The sequence below is a fragment of the Neofelis nebulosa genome, chromosome 16 (genome assembly GCF_028018385.1).
Source record: "Neofelis nebulosa isolate mNeoNeb1 chromosome 16, mNeoNeb1.pri, whole genome shotgun sequence".
Classification (NCBI taxonomy): domain Eukaryota; kingdom Metazoa; phylum Chordata; class Mammalia; order Carnivora; family Felidae; genus Neofelis; species Neofelis nebulosa.
In genome coordinates this window covers 49,606,802-49,625,618 of record NC_080797.1, presented here as the reverse complement: position 1 = coordinate 49,625,618, position 18,817 = coordinate 49,606,802, and the positions used below count along the sequence as shown (strand labels likewise).

Here is an 18,817-nt window from a genome sequence, read left to right as displayed (position 1 = left end):
AGGCTCAGCTCTGGTGGTCCCTTCAGCTCCCTCAGCCATACTGCCCATACTGCTTGTCTTAACCTAATTCTGGTTCCTTGGACTGAGTCTGATTCATATTTGTTACCTGTAACCACCAACCTCCTCATTGCCCAGCATCCAGCACTGGGACAGGAGCCAAGCTGAGCCCCAGTGAATGTTTGTTGAATGACTGCATGGGTTTTTATGGCTCCTAAGAGGTAAATGAAAGCCAGCCAGAGCAGTGGGAAAAATTACTGTGTTTAAGACATACTTGTTAGTTTCTGGCCAGTCATCAAATCTGATTCTAGGTAGACAGCTTCTTCCTTCCTTCCTTCCTTCCTTCCTTCCTTCCTTCCTTCCTTCCTTCCTTCTTTTCTTTCTTTCTTTCTCTCTCTCTGTCTCTCTCTGTCTCCCCCCCATCTCCATTCTTCCCTTTCTCCCTCTCTCCTCCTTCTCTCTGTCCCCTCTTCCTTCTCCTCCCAAGACTGCTAGAAGTCCAAGGCAGAGGCAGAACTATAATGGGAGCTTAGGGCTGAGAAGCTTCCCTGCGCATTTTTCAGTTGCCCAAAGTCTACTATGAATTCTTTAACCAAAGCACACTGATTCCTATCAACAAGGAGGAAGTGCCAGTGTGGCTTCTTTGGTGAACCTTTAGAGTCCCCTTTCCAGGATTGCCCCCAACTTGGAGGCGGGAGTCCCTGTGGAAAATGTACAGGCCTGGACAAGCGGGTGGGGAAGGGCGGCTGCGCCCCCAGATGAAGGCCCTCCTCTGGAGACATTAACATAGGTAAATGGTTAACAAAAGGGAGTATTTCTCTCTGTTCTTCCTCCTCTGCCAGAGAATTCACCTTTAACCATTGACCTCTCTGTGAGGTGTGAGATCTAAACAAAGTTGAACACAGTCATGGATCGTTAAGTACCCATCTTTCCCTCTGCTCCTGCCTCTGCCTCCTCAGAAGATGGTCTGAGGTATACAGACCACCCCCCATGTTTGATGGCTGGTAACAGAGGAGAGACACACATACACACAAACACACAAAAAATAACAGTTGGAAATGACCCTCTGACCCTTTCGGAATCCAGATCCTCACTATACCAAGAAGGCCAAGCCATGCCAATCTGATTGAACTGAACAGAATGAGACATTTCCAAGTACCTGTACCAGAATGAGTGGTCTAACCTCTGACATTTGGTGATTTCTCCTTGCCCACTTCTCTTTGAACCCCAACCCTACCCCCAGGCACCTGCGCGGCCTACTGCATAAGCATAAATTTTTTAGTTTGCTGCCAGAATCCTCCAGCACCAGGCTTCACAGACCTCCCCCAATTCCCCCAACATCTTATTTAGTATAGCTTGATAGCTTGCAATTCCACTCCTCTGTGTGCTTAATTAGGTTTGGGAAGAATCGACACCCAGGTTTTTCATTTGTGTAGGGTCACTTTTTCCATTCTGTGTCCTCCCTGTGCTCATTCTACTGGCATGTTCCCATCCTCTCTGGGGTCCAGTTGGCCGGGACCAGCATGCCGTCTCCACTTTGATGTGTACGTTGGTGCTGGCCTCAGAGGTGGGTTGGGAGAGTGCGGGCTAAGCCTGCCGGGGTCCTGCTTACATCTGGGCCTGGCTGGGTCCTCGGAAGGCTTGGAGATTCTTTGATTTCACACTTTGTTCATCCCTAAGCCACGGAAAGCTGAATATGAGTGTACAGTTCGGGCCTTTGAGCGTGTTCTCCATGATCCTTCTCTCAGCAGTCCAGCCACACTGCCAAGCAGCTTTGAACTTCAGGCCTGGTTCTACCTCCGTGGACCCCGAGAGGAGGAAGAATCCTTGAGGGGCCACCCAAAGTGCTGGGTTTACCTCCACATCTTTTCCTGCCCCCAGGGCCGTGCAGCAGGCAGGAATGTGGGCACTCGGTAGGCAGCACTGGGCAGGAGGAATAGAAGGAAGGATGGCAGAGGTTTAGGCTCGTGAGAGATATAGGTAAAAGCCTGCATGTGTTCTTCCTTGGAACAGACCACAAACACCCCCTGCAGAGCTCTCAATGGTCAAACCAGATTCTGATACCTACTCTCTTTGGTTTCAGCTCTTGCTGCTCTCTCAAAGGTCCATTTCGTGATCCTCTTTAAAGAAATATTCTATTTTCAATACAGACACAGCCCTTGACGTAGCAGTAAAAAACACCACCCCCGAGAGACACGTGGCTGTGAAGTATGTTGGTATGTAACCTCCCGTATTTGCCTACGTGCAAGGCTTTGTCCCTCAAGAAGTTGCCCCTTTACCCCCTGGTGCTCAGGCTTCAGGAGGCATTGAAACAAGGGCAGGAGGTCAGCACAGACAGGAGGTATCTTCTGGCAACAGACTGGTTTGGGATGGGAAGTAGTTGCTGTTCTTCACCCAACAAGAGTTTCTTTGAGACCCTCATTCCCAGCCCCCCACTTTTAAGATGGAAGTCAAATTTTCGGATTCTGCTGTGCAGAGCAGAGAGGTCACTAGGCTCTAATGCATTTACCATTGACTGCCCCTCTTGTAGTGCGTCTATTAGTGAGTAATTTGATTTGTACCTATTCATTTGCAGTCCCTGCAGGAGCCTGGAGCTGGCCCCTAGTATAATTGGTGCTGTCTCTATTTTTACATCATTAGATTAGCCCCGACTCCTGGCCACTTGTTGTCTGCGCTTGTCTGTCCATTTATACAACCTAATGTAACACAAAATTCATTACTGATCACATTACTTTCAACTCTGAAGCCAGCCTTGTGATAAACATTTGGTTAACCCTTCCCTGCCCACAGGAGGGCTGACAGAACAAATGCACTTCCACTCGACAGGCAAATCAATATCTTAATACACCAAAGTGGAATTGCATTTCTAGATTTGTTATTCCTCCTGGAGGAGCAAATGGAAAGGCTGGTCTGAGCTAGCTGAATTGAATAATGAATAGAGCCCCGGCACCAGCAGCCAGTCTGTGAACAGAGCACAAAGGCAGACCCGGCATCCACCCCGCTTTTTCATCTGGACGGGTGGCACCACAGCAATTAACTGAGACCCGTGCTCCTCCCGCAGCCATGGAGTGTGGGTGCCAGAGCGCAGGCTGGGACAGTAGGGATCTTGGCCCCACTGTCATTCTCTTTGCTAGGCTTGGCCTAGGACAACTGGCTTAAGTTTCCTTAAAACCTTCTCCACTGATATGAAGGCACTAGACTCATGGCCTTGGCACTAAAGTCACCAACAAATTAATTACATTCATTACTAAACGAAAGTTTACCATTTGGAAAAAGATACACAAAGTTATTCCTACTTAGAGAGAGGTCAGCAATGTTGGGATTGTGTGTGTGTGTGTGTGTGTGTGTGTGTGTGTGTGTGTGTGTACGTGTGTGCACAGGCACACCAGTCCCCAGGATGAGCATTCTCTGGCATGGAAACACCACATGAACCTGAAAGGGTCCTAGTTCTCTGATAGAGATGATGGTGAGGACTCTAGTACAGGACCCTCTGACACAGGGTCTCAAAGGGCCCTCCATACAGCTCTGTTTAATCTAGAAGATTCTCCCCTACACCACCCTGGTTATCCCCTTCCCAGCCCCTGTTTGTCTTTGGGGCACACCCACTATAAGTCATTAGCTTGCAGGACAGCTTGTTTCAAAAGGGAAAATATCCCAACTTATAAAGAAACTCTTGTAAAGCCTATACCACAAAGATTAGAAAAATAGGCACAGAGGAAGTAGAGTGGAACCCATTACCATGAAAGTCTTAAATCCCTAAGTCTAAAACTAAAAAAGCCATAAACAGAAGATACCAGGTTGGGAAGGGGAGCTAGAAAAGGCAGCCTGTTTAGGGGAATTCTGCTTGAATTCAGGGAAGTCCTGAACAGGCGACTTAGGAGAGGCATCGAAGCCTCAGATTAGTGGGCCTCCTTCCTGTTGAGCAGGCCACCTTCCACCTCTGAGGACTGCACCTTGGACCCTGTTCAGAGCCTCAACATGCCAGAAACAACCAGCAATCCTGGGAGACCTGGAGATCCCAGGGATTCTTTGAGAGGGCTCAGCGCTGCTCGTGGCCTTCTCCATTCCTCCAGCATTCCCCGTGCCTCCCTCCTTTGTGTGTGGAGGAGGGCCAGGGGCAGGGTGTCGCCTTGCCGCAGTCCCTGGGCTGCAAGTTGAGAGTTAAGAGGTACAGGGGGATTGCCTCACCCTGCCTGATGGTGGGAAGCTCCATTTCCCACAGAGGGACTAGAGGGCCAAGCCAGAGACTTTGGAGACTCTCAAGAGCTTCCCACTGTGAGGAACTACAAAGGGGGGATCCTCGCCTCTAGTCAGTGAGAGGACAGGGGTGTGTCCTGGCATAGCCTGGGTAGACAGCTGCCTCCTCACCCCTACCCGGCCCACAGCATACTAACTTTCTCAGTTGCCAGCCTGCTGCTTTGGCCTCAGCTGTTAATCGTGTCAGGTGGGTAAGTGGACCAGTGGGGGAGAGAGGCTTCGTGTAGCCCCTGCCGGCCCAGCCCCTTCAGCTCTAGAAATCAGAGCAGAGCACAGACCTCTGGTTTGCAGAATGGGACAGACCAGTGGCAGGGAGGAGAATGAGTCGGCCGGCTGGTGGGATGAGAGACTGATTTCTTAACCTTGATGGAAAGGGGGAAAGCCACATCTTACCAAACTCTTCCGCTGCATCATAGAGAATTTAATTATGTTTGGACATTTGAATGAGAACCAGATGTGGCTCTGGCCCTTCAGGCCAGTAGGGTTCAAGGAGCTGCGTCTCTCCTGTGGTCTGCAGACCCCTGTGCTGTCTCTTAGCCCTGGAGGGCTACTCTTTGGGAACCACCCTGCCTGGGAGCTCGGTGGGGTCTCCTGAGCTTCAAGGCTGGACTGTAGGTGATAGGCAGGTCAAGGCTAGGTACCAAGCACCGGTTCCACTAGAGAGTTTCCAAGCGCTGTGTCGTCCTGGTAGCCATGCTGAGTGGGCATGTTTGCAGGGCCCTCATTAGCACCCTCACCTACCCCACACGCAGACACACACACAAAGAACTCATGTCCCAACACCTGGCGGGGCATTCTCTACCACCAAAGACACATCTCCGAGCTACCCAGGCCTGAGTCTACCTTAGATGGCGTCTACCAAGGCTCGGCCCCCAAGATTGTGTGTGACCTGGAGCCAGAAAGGCTCTTCCAGGCCCTCTTGCATGGGGAGCCCTTCTCCAGGGGTCTCAGCCTGCTGAAACACCAGAGATGGCAACACTGATTTTCCAGCCAAAACACCACTGCAGTAATAGTGATCTCTTACACGTGTTCAGTGAATGTTCTGCTTCTGAGAGCCCCATCACATTCCTTTCTCTTTAGAGCCTCACACACCCAGTGAGGTTGCCAGAGCAGCCCCTCCCCACCCCCCTGACAGATGCTGAAGCAGACAAGGAGTGAAGTGACTCGCCCAGGTCATTCAGCACGTGGGCGGCAGGACTGGCGCAAGAGTGAGCCCTCCGCCTCCTACTCTTCCTTCCTGCCATCTATAGCGGGGTTCAGTGCAGAGCTGTTCCCGGAGTGTGGCTTCAGCCAGATTTACCAAATACCTCAAAAACAGGGAAACATGAGCCAGGTCCGCTCAGCCTTTGCTGTCCCCATGTAGAATAGGTTGTGACAGGGCAGGATTTAAAGTTATAGTAACATAGTGGTACTGAGAGGGTCCCTGAACATGGGATACTAGTCCAGGTGGTCTGGGTGGGGGATCCTGCTGTCTTGTGCTTTGAAGCCAAGACTTAGGAAGGCTTAGGTAATGTGGGTTTCCTGGGATTGGAGTGTGGCAGCATTTCTGGTTCAAGTCTTTCCCTACCTGGGATTGGTTGCCTCATATGGCTATTATTTAGGGGGACCTGGGGAAAGGCTCTAGCCCCCATCCAGACCAGCACACCTTCTGGCTCATACCCCACGTACTGCCATAGCTCATCAGCTGTTCAAAGGCTGTGAAGGAACCTGGGGTCAGGCCATGAGCTGCTCTGTTGGAACTCAGATGCTCTGTTCTCCACTCTCCCAATACACACACACACACACACACACACACACACACACAGCCAGTTCCAATGGAGAGAGGGGGCACAGGATGTGGTAAGAGACTGGTCTTTTGAACATGGATCCTCCCTCCTGAGTCTTCCTCATTCCTCAGGCCTCCCTCCCCCGCTCTTTCTACTTTTATTCTCCCTTCCCCAACATTCCAGCATGCTCAGCTCCTGCCACCCCCCTCTGCCTACTGGCCCCACCAGGAGTTTGTGAATCTAGCTACCTCTATGCTTCCACGTCATGATATTAATGCCACACTGGCCTGCCGTCATGAGTAGCCTTCCTCTTTGGCTACTGGAGGGAAGGGGCAATGAGGAAGAAAGGTGATGTGCCTTTTCCCCATTTTTCCTTGACGGAAGCTGTCTGCTTGCCTAGTCTCCTCAACCATCATCCTTTCCACAACTTTCCACAACTGACCACAATCTTCCAGGAGCCAGTGGATGCCTGGAAGGACCTGAGGTCTTCCCTAGACTTCAGGTCTCCTGCACCCAAAACCCTAAGGTTATTAGGCACGTGCATGATGGCCCCAGTGGCTAAGGGAAATAGTTTGTAATCTCCTGAGCCAAAAGCACCAGATATTTACTCTCATTGTTTGAAACTGAGGGGTGGGGGGTGGGCAGAGCAGGCCATGTGGTCCTAGCCTTGTTCTGTGGCTTTCTGGGCCTCAGTGCCTGCAGGGATCAGGGACGAGAACTGGGCAAGGGGGAGAGAAAGCACATTTGTGGGAGTCCTGCAGGTTGAAAAGGACTCCAGCTAAGAAGGACGCACCTGCCTTCCCACAGGCTGTGTGCAGTCAGGTCACCAGAAGTATGTAACATCAGTGGGCCAGGGCTCTGCACTCAGCATAGGTGTGAGGCCTGGAGGCAACCAGGCCAGAATTAGCCCTGTTTCTTCTCTACTCCCAGATTCCATCAGCCCAAACCAGGACTCCTATTATCTGGATGTGGAGGGGCCATTTCATCCTCAGCTTCAAGAAGCTGCCCTACTTCCTTCTACAAGCATACCTGGAAAGGGGAGGGTGACCTGTGTCCCCCAGCCCCATCCTCCCAAGATGTCCATGCCAGTCTCTTGGCATCTCTGCCAGCCCTGCAGCCTGTGGGGTTGCCAGAGGAGGAGAGGAGCCCGACACGGCAGGGTGGGCCTGGCAGAGGGCTGGGAAGAGGGAAGGTATGGGGGAGGCAGCAGCCTCCAAGGTGGGCGTTTCTGAGTGTGGAGAAAAGCAAGGCCACTTCCTTTACCTGCTACCCTTTCGTCCTCCTCAAAATTGCCACTGCTGAAGCTGCCTCCAACCCAGAGAGTGGTCTCTGACAGGGCTGTTGGGGTTTCTAGAAACACTTGTAACCAACTCCCTCTCTGTCTCTGCCTCCCTCAGCCGCACTCTGGAGGAGAGAGCAGTAGTTTCCAGACCCAGGACTGTTGTAAGACAAGCAGCCCAAAGCTGTCTTACACCGCTGCCTGGTTGGCATCCGGGTCATCTCTCTGGATTCCACCATCAGGAGGCTGCCAGTCCTGCTCAGCCCCACGGGATGCATTCAGGACCCCTACCTGCTTAACTCTTCTCTCTCTGAGTCCCAGTTTGCTTGGTCCCCAGCCTGTTGGTAGGCCGTGGCTGACCAAGTCGATTGCTTGAGGCAGACCCCATTCGGATCCATCTGCTGAACTTGGCAGCAGTCCAGTAGTCCCCTGGTCTCCTCTCCATATATCCCATCCAGAGAAGTTCTGAAAATCTCTAACTTCCCAGTCAGAGCACCACCCCCTCCTGCCCACCCCAACCTCACTTCCCAGCCAAGAAGGGGATTGGAATATTTCTGTTTGCAGACCTCCTCTGAGCCAGGCGGTGGGCAGGATAGGGCAGTTTGGCTGGCTGTTCTGGGTTCTGGGGCCACCCATGCCCCTGGGGTGCCACTGAGCCCAACCCAGGCAAGGGGCTTAACCACAGGCCCTTCTGATAGGGAAGAATGGGAAGGTGGACGCAAGAGGGAAAAATCAATGCATGTCAGCAGGGTTGGAAATTTATTTTCCAGCTTGGAAAAGGGTATTTACAAAGAGGCAAGGAGGGAAATGAAATGTGTAAACACATATCTGCCATCTTCCTCAGTGAGCCATTTCTTGATTAAAAAGAAAAAATCCTTCCCAAGCTCCAGTGGAGGGCGAGCTGCTAGGGCCCTGTTTGGCAGAGGCACCTGCTGGAGAGGGAAGACGAGAGGGACCCAGAGGATCCTGTGGACAGTCACAATCACTAATCCAATTGCAACAATAATAGTAACTCACATTTGCTGGATGGAAGCTTTAAGCACTTTGTGATGCACTCTACCTGCATTGCATTATTTAATTAAATTCTTACAACCACACTATGAAACAAACATCGTTGTTCTCATGCACAGGAAACTGAGGTACAGGAGATGCTGAATAACTTGTCCAAAGTCTCCCAGGTGGCAGCAGGCCGGAGCCTGTGCTCTTAACCATTTCCCTAAACTGCCTCCCCACTCTGGCCAGACACTGCCCCTCCCCTCTTCTCAGGCCCCTGAGGCTGCGGGGGGGGGGGGGGGGGGGGGGATGGGGGATGGCAGCGGGGGGAGCCTTGTCCCCTCCCACTGCCAGAAGTGGATAGGCTGTGGGTGCAGGGTAAGACTCTGCCCTAAGGTCTAATCCTACTCCCACCAGCCTCTTGGGTGGTTAGCTTAGGACTGAGCTGTGTGGCTGCAGCCAGGGCCCAATAAAAGTGCTCTGCTAATCCCTTTAATGAGCAGCATCGTGAGGCTCTAGGTGTACAGAATAGGGCTGGCTGCTGAGCACAGCAGAGGGGCTACTGGTAGATGCTGCTGCTTTTGTGGTGGAGGAAGTGCCAGGGCTGCCTGGAGGCTGAACCAGGGGTCCCAGGCACCCTCTTCCCAAACACACACACACACACACACACACACACACACACACACACACACGCGCGGCACTGCCCTCATTGACCCTGCTGGATCCCAAAAACAGGCCTCCCTCTGAGTCCTGAGCCTTGAGCTCTCCACAATTACCCCCCACCTACCAGAAGCCTCAGGGGCTTCCCTCAGAGTCTCTGATTGGCCAACTGACCCACTGCCCTCCTGCCTAGAAGAGGCCTGAAGAGGGTAAAGCCCAACTGTCTTCTCGACCTGAAGTCGGGAGACTTCACTCCCAACCTTCTACTGGGATCCCCTGCCCACCTGGGCTTCCCCAGCTCCCCGCAAGTCTCACCTAGTACCTGTCCTCAGTGTTTTGCCCCCTCCCAGGGAATGGGGGAACAAAGACCATGGCATTTAGCGGGGACCTTTGCAAAGGGGCTGCAGTATCCTCCTGTGGGATGAGGGAGTGAACTACCACAGAGACTCCCTCATTCTGCACGGCCCAACCCTGGATGGGCCGACATTTGCAGCCAGCCAGGCTCCTGCCTCCTCACACAGACTAACCGTGACTCCTCCCTAGGTCTCCTTTCCATACATGCCCAGGTAGCAGAGTAGCTCTCTCTGACAAGGGCAGCCACCTCCCTGCCCCCTTTGACACCTTTGCATTTTGCCAGACTCCAGGTGGAATGGGAGCAACAAGAGGCTTGAGCATTCCCTTTCCTTCACGTATTTTGCGAGAGCCCAGGCACCTCCCTTGTAGTTGCTGCTCATCCCATTGTGCCCCTATCCCCCATGACTTGCCCATCCTGGTCATGGAATCAAGGGGCATCTGTGGATAGCAGGCCCATTCTCCAATAAGAGCCAGTATGGGAATGGGTGGGCACAGCCAGCGGTGGGCATTGGGACCCAGTCGGTGGTGCCTGGAGTTGCCAACCTCTCCATCCTGGGGCCAAACCGGCACCAGTTCTCTCTCAGGGAGACTGTATACCTAGAGCCGGTGGCCTCCTACTCTTCCTTGGTGTTGCCGTCTGTAAGATGGGGAGACAACCACCCAACCCCCAGGCACACAGGGTCGCTGGAGGATGTGAGGGCACAACAAGTTATCTTCTCTCTCAGTCCAGCAACTGGTCTGGGAACTATTCCTCATCCCCTACTGTGCTTTGAGGCCAGGGGAGCAACCTCTCTTAGAGCTGGCATTTTCCCACTGGCCAGAATCTGCATTCTTCTAAGCAGAGAGGCTGCTGGGAGTGATTTCTTAGCCACCACCACCCCCCGCTCGACAGAGCCCGCAGCTCCCCTCTGCAGCCCTGGCAGGTAGCTGGTGGACTCTCCCCACAAGCTCACCTCAACTTCGGCAGAGCTGCCCAGAACTGGGGACGGGAATGGGGAAGGAGGGCAGCAGCCCAGAGGCTGGGCCCCTGAGTCAAAAGGTCTGGAGGTGTCCCCCAGAACTCTGCAGCCTGCCTTTGTCTCCTCTCCCTCTAGCAACCTGCCCACATGGGGTATCTCCTGGCACCCTTCTCTCCCCTTCCCACAGCTGCCCTCATGCTCTGTGTGCAGCTCCTCTCTCCCCACCCCACCCCCATGCTGAAGGGGGTCTCCACTCTGTCACACCAGTTCCAAATCTGGGACCCTGAAGACTGACCGGTCCTCACCCCCCTACACGTGCATGTCACTACCCTCCTTGACTGCAGGACTTTGCTGCAAGCCTGCCCTCCTCCCAGCGTGACACCCCACACCTCCTTACTCCTCCTCCACCTGCTTGCAGAGATCAGTGTACTTCTCAATCGTTGTCCATATCTTTTCCAAAAAGATTCCTCAATGCTTTTCTTTTCAAAAGGGAAAAAAAAAGGAAAAAAAAAACAATGCCAACAGCCCAGCGTCCGTGAGCAACCCAACAGTAACAAAGCAGGTGTTCGGGATGGAGGAAGGTAAGGCCACACATTTCCATTTGCCGCTTGCTCCTAGGGCTGGGCGGCCGGGGTAACTCGAAGGTGGGGGAACCTGTGTGCAGCCCTCCTCCACTTGCTCTTCCGCACACACTCATTGCCCTGTCTCAGTGAGAAGAGAAAAGGGGGTTGACGGAAGGCATATGGAAAAGTGCCCAGGTCCAGCCTGGCTCTGGTTCTTTCACTGATAGTCCGTACTTGAGAAGAAGCTCCCGACTCCCCTTCCCACATCATTCATTCAAGAAATGTTTTCTGAGCACCGACTCTTTTCCAGGCCCAATGGTTGGCATCAGGGATACAGAGATAAGGCACAGACCCACCTCCTGAGAGGCTTTCCCCATGGATGGGGACACACAGTGTGAACAGATGGTGCACAGAGTGCTAGAGGGCCTGGGGCAGAAGGAAGTACAGAGCACAGTGGGGCCTGGCCAGCTCTGCAGGACAGCAGGACAGGCTCACGGAGGAGTAGACACATGTGCTAACCTTTGGAAGATGAGTAGGTGTTCTGGGGGCCTGGGGAGCCTGGGAAGGGTTTTTCAGTCAAAGGAAATTGCAACAGCACAGACCCAGGGGCCTGAGGCAACTTGGAGAGATCCCAAAACTGCACAAGTTCATTACTTTGGTTCTTCAAATCCAATAATGAGTGGCATTGGTGAGGTGGGGTCTCAGGGGCAGGTCATGAAAGGTCATTTTTGTAGTGCTGAGTTTAGGCCTTATCCTGAGGACTATTGGGAGTAATAAAGGTTTTTAAGCAGAGAAAAAGCGAGATGAGGTTTGTGCTGTAGACAAGCCATTCTGGCTTTGGTAAGTGGGATGGACAGCGGGTGCTGGAGGTTAGGAGGCCAGTAGGGAGTTCTTGAAATTATCTAGGTGGGAAGTGCAGGCCTAACCAGGCAGTGGCAGTGTGAGTGGAGAGGAGGGATGAGGCTGGAGGAGATCGACTGGGCAGAGCTTGACCACCCGGGATCTGGGGGCAGGGGAGAAGCCTGCCCACTACCATCTTACCCCAGGCCTAACTGGTGAAGAGAAAATGGGAGCCAGGCAGGTCAGGCTACATCTGGCCCCCTCAGAATGGCAAACTCATAAGTCCTTTTGGCAACGGTCCCTGCACTGTCACATGATGGGATGAGGTGTGACTGGGACCCCTGGAGCTGCCGAGGGGGTTGCCCTTGGCCAGTGCCAAGAGGCAGTGGGGGTGCTGTGCTTGTTCCTGGGCTCCAGTCTCCTCAGTTTTCTTGGCAGCGTGGATGTGTCAGAACTTTGCATCAAGAGCTCTGGGCCTGTCCCCCAGCTCTGGAAGGGGGCCAGCCTTCCCTATACTAGTGGCCATTCCTGCTCCTTCATCTGGGGCTTTCTTGCTTAGGCTTGGTGTCCAGATCCTAAGGAAGCCCCTGCTTTCCTTGCTACTGCGGGTGCTCCTCTCTCCTGCCCTCCTGGCCCTGCCGTTAGCGCCCCCTAGTGCCACGATGGCCGTGCATGAGGGCAAGGGTCTCTGAAATCCAATGGGGCCTCAGAGATCCCCCACACGCTCCTTGGCTTGCTTGTGGGCAAAGAAGGGAACAAAGGAAGCTTTCTTGGAGTCTGATACTTCCATGCAGAAATTCCAGGGTCTATTCTTTGCTCTCCCATCCTGTCCCTCTCTTGGCACATGGTCTGTACTCCCAAGTTAGGGTGAGACCAGAGAACGAGTAGGGAAGACAGAGCTCATGCAGTAGTCACCTGCCTTGTTTTCTGTCCATATGTAGATAACTCTTGATGTATCCCAGGGCCCCTGGCCCAACCGGGAAGCCAGTGCGTCTTGGAGACTGGGACCATCATCGGGCCCACAGCCCCCTCCTTCCACTGCCCCCTATCTGCTGAGAGGTTCCAGTGTCCAGTGCACCCTTCCAGCCTGGACCCGGGCCCCAGACATGTCTGTGCAGCCTGAGGGCCCCTCTCACCCAGGTACAGGTGCCTGCTCTGAAGGCACACTCTCCCACCCCATTCTGTGGTGGCTGCGGGGTAGCCTCTGTGCTTTGGGGTGACCTATAAAGAGTGGGAGTCAGTGGTTAGTGCCTGGATGGCTGCTGGTGGCCAGCCCAAGAGTAAAGTCCATGACTCATTCCCTAACCAAAACTAGCTGTGCTGCGTGTGTATGATGGCAGGGGGCCTGGGAGCAGGTACAAGCTGGAGATAAAGGTCTCAAGCCAGACCAGACAAGTATAACATTCAAGCACACCTTGCTGTTCCAAGTGGCAGCTTTGGGGTCCTGAGCTCCCGGGGTGGACGGTTAAGATCCTCTCAGTCCCAGGCAAGTGTACCTTGGAAGAAGAGAAATTGCAGGTCACCACATCTTGGCTTGGGGTAGACTCCCAGGGTCTTCCCAGGTATGTGTGTGCCCGCACCTCAGAGCCCACTATGAGGGACTGAAAGGGGATAGGAACTAGCCGCTTGCAAAAAAACCAAGGTGTAATTCCTTCTTCCTTTCATTCAGCACGCAAAGAAATCTATTTCCACCCCACCTGCTCCAGTCCCTATCTTAAGTCAAGAGATGGCGGTGGGGACAGTTAAGGTGCCCACCACTCAATGAGATAGGGCCAGTTGCCCTATCTAAGATGGCAGCATGGCTGTGCTGGGGCCAGGGAAAGGGCAGTAGAAGGGGTTGGAGCCTCCCTGCCTACTTCCCAGGGCAACCCTGAGCAAGTACATTCTGAGGGGCCTCCAGGACACTTGAGGGATAAGAGAGAGGAAGGAAGGAAGGAAGGAAGGAAGGAAGGAAGGAAGGAAGGAAGGAAGGAAGGAGATACTGCAGGCAAGTAGGGACCTTCCCTCCATTGGAATAGGCCCCTCTCAAACCAGGCATTCCCTCCTGCAGGGAAACAGGACACTTTCCAGGAGGTGCCAAAGATGAGCCAAGGCCTGGCCAGCAGGCAGATTGGATGGGTCAGAATATGTGAGCAAGTGAGTTGCTAAGCCAGGGTGGAAGCTCTGGGTAACAGGCAGGGCCAGGGAGGAGAGGTAGGGACAGATCAGGCAGGAAAGCTGCAGTCCTTGCTGTGGTCTATCTTTTCTCCTGCCTAACCAGTAGATCCAGGACCGGAGCCACTTACGGAATTGGGGAGCATGCTGGCTGAGCATGAGTATGTGTGCAGGTGTGGGCACACGTCCCGTGTATGGCAGTGTGGTCCAGACAAATCAGCAGGGTGGCCATACTTCTGGCCCAAAGGGGTTCCCACAGTGAGGGAAAGACTGTGGCCTAAAACGAGTCTGCTAGCCAAGGGAGCTTCTCCCTCCTTCGGCTGAGCTCCCTGTGACCTGAGCTGCTGCCTGGTGCATCTGGGGAGCAGGTGGAGATCCCCCTCCAGGCAGACAGCCCGGCCCAGGGTGTGCCCCTCCCCCCAGACCCACTCTGACCAGGCCTGGTCCTCTCCTCTGTCTTGCAGAACTACAGCGAGAGGGAAGCATCGAGACTCTGAGTAACAGCTCAGGCTCCACCAGCGGCAGCATCCCAAGAAACTTTGATGGCTACCGATCTCCACTGCCCACCAACGAGAGTCAGCCGCTCAGCCTCTTCCCTACTGGCTTCCCGTAGTACCAGCAACCTGCTTCTGACTGGCCGGCCCACTCACCTGCTGGGGGGAGGGGGAGAAGCCCCCCTCTTGGTCCTACCCTTCAGTCTCTGCTCCTCTTTCACCAACCACCTTCCCCAAGCTTAGTGACAACAGCCACCCACCCTCCCTGGATGGAGAAGAGACCCTTCTCCAAAGCACCTTGGCACACTCTGACCTCTGTCCCCCATCAGTGGGGCTGTGGCTGAAAAAGACTCTGCAGAAGTTCCGTCCCCTCCTCTGCACATGATGTCCTGCATTGGATCTGCTTTTGTATTTTCTAACCATACCCACAGGGGGCTTGGGAGGAGAGAGAGTGGATGGCCCACCTGGGCATTTTGACCCTGAGCAGACAGCTCTAGCCCACTCCTGGCTATGATATGCACTGCCCAGTTTCCCTTGGCCAACCTCCCTTTGGCACAGGGTAAACTGAGGCCCAGAGTATCAGGGAAGGAGGAAGGAAGGAGAAGCACCCCCCTTCCTCTTTTCTTTCCCCTTTGGCTCATGGGAAGGATTTGTCTTTTTTGTCTGTAAGCCCTTTTACCCTGGTCCTGTACTGTTGAGTGAAGGAAACCGTGGTTACCAAGACCCTGTCAAAAAGTGCACGTCTTGTCCAATAAATCACGCTGCAATTGGTGTCTATCCCTGAGTTGCTGGGGTCAGGGTCCTCTCCAAGCACCGAGCAGAGTCCTGTGGGCCTGACCATGTGTCCCTGCTTCCAGCACCCCCTGCCTTGATGATACGAGCAATTGATTGGAGAGTCAGTGCGGGGGTAAGAAGGAGGAGAATATTTGCTCTGCAATTTGGGTAGGGCCTGATTTAAATTTATTCTCCAAATTTCTTGCCTGTTACCAGAGCAGGTAGTTCTGGAGGCACCACAGGCCTGGAGCCTCCCTGGCTGTGGCAGTCAGGGCCAGTCAGGTCCTTGACATGGGCTAAGGGAGGACTGCTGGAGGAAAGACCCTAACCTTATCTTTAAGGCGGGCACTTTGTAATCGCTTCTTTTTTCAAACTCAGAAGGTGAAAAGTTAGGTGTAGGTAGGTCTCTTGAAACCTGGCTGGAACCTTGGATGACAGGTTCCTGATTTTGTTCCCCTATCTCTTCCCAATTCTGGACCTAAAGTGAATGGCAGAAAGGAGACAGGAACAGCAGGAGCAAAAAGGGGTGTTGAGCATGAAGGAGACTAATGCTAGCCCTTGTTTCCCTCTTCCCTGAGAACCCAGAAAAGCCTGGGAGGTTTGAAGGAAACCCACTGAGCCAGGTGTGGTTTGGGGTAAAGTTTAATGTAATAGTTGCAGATGAGTTGAATTCACAAACAAGCAGGGATCCCCATGCAACCATCCAGCCAGAACTGGAGCAGCATCTAGAGCCTCTGCTCCTTTCACATGCATCCCATCCAGTCCTCACAACTGAAAAGAGACTTCATCCTCAGTTCCCTCCACCGGGTCAGCTGGGCATCTTGGGAGAAGCGGGACCTGAATCAAACTAGGCTCTGTAGGCTGAGTAGATGGCCTTCCATAGGGTGGCTTAAGCCAGGCCCTCCTGTCTGGGGACTGCAAGATGAGGAATCACATGCCCTAGAGAGGCATGGCTGGGAACATAAGGAGGTCTGGGCACAGCCAGTGGGGGCTGTCAGACTAGCAGCAGCTTTTCACCATTTCAGCTGAATCAGAGACACTGATGTGTCTGGCACATCCCCAACCCCCAGCCAGAGCAGTGTTTCAGTCAAAAAGGGACGGCGAAAGAGGTGCCACCAGGCTGCCAGTGCATACTATTTATTGCTTGGCTCCCTGGGGATGGGTCCAGAGCTCTAGGAAAGGTGAGCCCCTCTGAATCCACGTGGGTTTATGGATGGGGCAAATATGGGGAGCTCTCTCCAACCATTCAGGGAACCGGCTGGCAGCTTAGAGTCAGGAGTCCTCCCTGGCTCAGCCCTTTCCCTCCAGGGGGTGCAAAACATCTGTGGCCTCCTCTAGTCAGGGAAAGTGGTGGGTGTAGGGCTGGACTTGCCGGCTGAGCTTGCAGGACAATCTGGTTATTCATCTGCTCACAGCCAGGGCAACTCTTTGAGTATGTGGGGGAAGGGGAAGGATAAGAGAGGCCAGATAAGCTGGCCCCATGGCGGCTGCCACAGAGCTCAGGTTATCAGAGAGGCCTTGGGCCTGGCCCCTGGCTAATTGGGGAGGTTATGGACCCTGCCACAGCCTGTAATCAGCTGGAAGTGAGATCTGGGCCCCCGGGTGGGGGACCTCACTGCCCACTGGCCCTGGAGCAGCCAGCCTCCTATCCTCTAGAGATAACACCAAGGGCAATCTCCCACCTCACCCCCCAGAAGCCCAGCAGACCTCCATGATGGCATTACTTACCTAGGAGGCCATTAGAACAGGCATCTAATTGTGGCCTGACCGAGTGACCTTGAGGAAGTCATGTGATCTCCCTGATTCTCACAGTGCTACCTGCTCAACGGGCAAATTACCATGGACTTTCTCTCAGTTTGATGCGGGGAAAAAATATCTTCATGGTCTGTGAGGAGGCTGATGGGAGTTGGGGTGGCAGCTCAAGGAGGGAGGGCACTGTCTGGGATTGATCTGAGAAAAGGCCCAGTGGTCCCAAGGCAAATTCAGGCACACAAGCACTCTGCCAAACAGTATCAGCTCTGGAAGCAAGCAGAGGCCAGAGCAGGCAGCTGCCAGTCTGGGATTGGAAATGGTTTCTCAGGTGCTCATTTTTCTGCTGTTCACAGATCAGAGAATTTCTAAACTAGAAAGTACTTAAGAGAGCACTGTTTGGTCCTCATTTTGCAGATGAGAAGCCTGAGCCCCAGAGAAGGCCCTGGCCTTGCCCACGGTTACAAAGTCACACAGCTAGTCTGACCTCTGTCTGCTCCTTACTGCCTCACATGCCCTGGCTGGTTCCCTTACAGGGTCAGATTCTGCACTGGCCTGCACCCCCGCACAATCCAAGACTCTGATCCCACTCACCCCCATCCCATACTCCTGAGAGCTTTCAGACCCAGCCCCTGACTTTGAAGCTGCTCCCTGTCCCTGTGTAACTTGGAAAGGCAGCCCCTTCCTACAGACCTAGAGCTGGAAACTCTAGCGGCAACGGGAGAAAGCATCTGGTATATCTTGTATTCAAAGCAAGAGCCCAGCCTGAGGGTGGGTCTCCGAAGTCTCAGTATTGTCTTGCTGTAGAAGTAGGGGTAGCTATCAGGACAGCAATGACATCACCAGCTTCTAAGGAGTGGATGGAGCCTTGCTCTCTTTTAAGGTCCCAAGGTCCCATCCCAGCTCTGCCACTGGTAGCCATATGGCTTTGGGTAAATTACTGCACCTCTGGGCTTCAGGGTCCTCATTTGTAAAATGGGGGCAGAGGTGCAAGCCCTGCCAAGAGGAAGAACTGGGCTGAAGCAAGCAAAAGGGAAGTTGCAGGTCAAAAAAGGCAAAAGGTTGGTTTGAGGCCCAGAGACTGCCCAGACAGGCCAGGTAGCTCTACCTCGGGAGAGGGAGGGCCGGTGCGGCACAGCTGGAGCCCAGATTGTAGTGCGCAGCCCCCCGGACGCTTCGCCGCCCGGCTCCCTGGGAAAGTTTCTTGAAAGCAAATCCAGATCCTGGTGAGCGCTGGCAGACCAGCCCCGCCCTTCTCTCGCAGGTGGGCCGGTCCTAGGGGTCCTTCCTGCGATTTGCCCCCTCTCTCAAGCGCCACCGGAGCGTGGCCTGTTCGCGCTGCCGTGATCCCAAGCACCCACACCCACCATTTCACAACTGTGTGCGTCCACGCACACTCAGGTTCACAGAGGTGCACCTCACTTTTGCCGACCCGCCGCTCCGAAGCGGACAGCGGCGACCAAGACTCCAGAGCAGCTAATAGTCTGGAGCCCCTAGGGTTACGGGGTGCCGAAAACTCTGGGGAAGTCGTCCAAAGTTCAGAGGGGACGCGCCCTGGGTTGCCGGCCCACTGACCTCCCCCTCGCCCTCGCCCTCGGGTGTAGAACGACACCCTTCAAAGACAGGTCTGTCCTGGACCAGAGCGGCCAGGCGGGACCTCGGCTTCGCATTAGCCTGAAAGACTGGGGACTGGGCCACACAGGCCGTGGCTGCTCAGGCACTTCCCGGAACCTACCAGGAAAAAAAGTGGCCCCGCGCCTTTCCTGGCGCAAGGCCGGGGCCATAACGCGGGCCTGGAAAAGGTCGCGCCTCCCGCTCTCCCCACGCCCCCCAAACCATCCCAGCCACTTGGCCCGACCCTGCGCGGGGTAATTGGGTCGGGAGGGAGGCGTCGGGCGGGCGGCGACTCCAGAGAGACTGTGCGCCTGTCAGCAGCAATTTGTCTAAGTGGACGGGACAGGCCCGGCCGCTGTGGGCC

At 54.2% G+C, this 18,817-nt stretch overlaps 1 protein-coding gene across 1 annotated transcript in view; it reads left to right on the top strand.

Annotated features, from left to right (window-relative positions):
• Positions 1–15,093, top strand: part of BCAS3 (BCAS3 microtubule associated cell migration factor) — a 619,018-nt gene extending 603,925 nt beyond the window's left edge. Inside the window, exons 27-28 of the mRNA XM_058702849.1 lie at positions 2,148–2,213; positions 14,287–15,093. Coding sequence (XP_058558832.1) covers positions 2,148–2,213; positions 14,287–14,435 — 215 coding nt within the window. The 3' untranslated portion in view covers positions 14,436–15,093. The remainder of the gene's footprint in view (positions 1–2,147; positions 2,214–14,286) is intronic.
• The last annotated feature ends 3,724 nt before the right edge of the window (positions 15,094–18,817 follow it).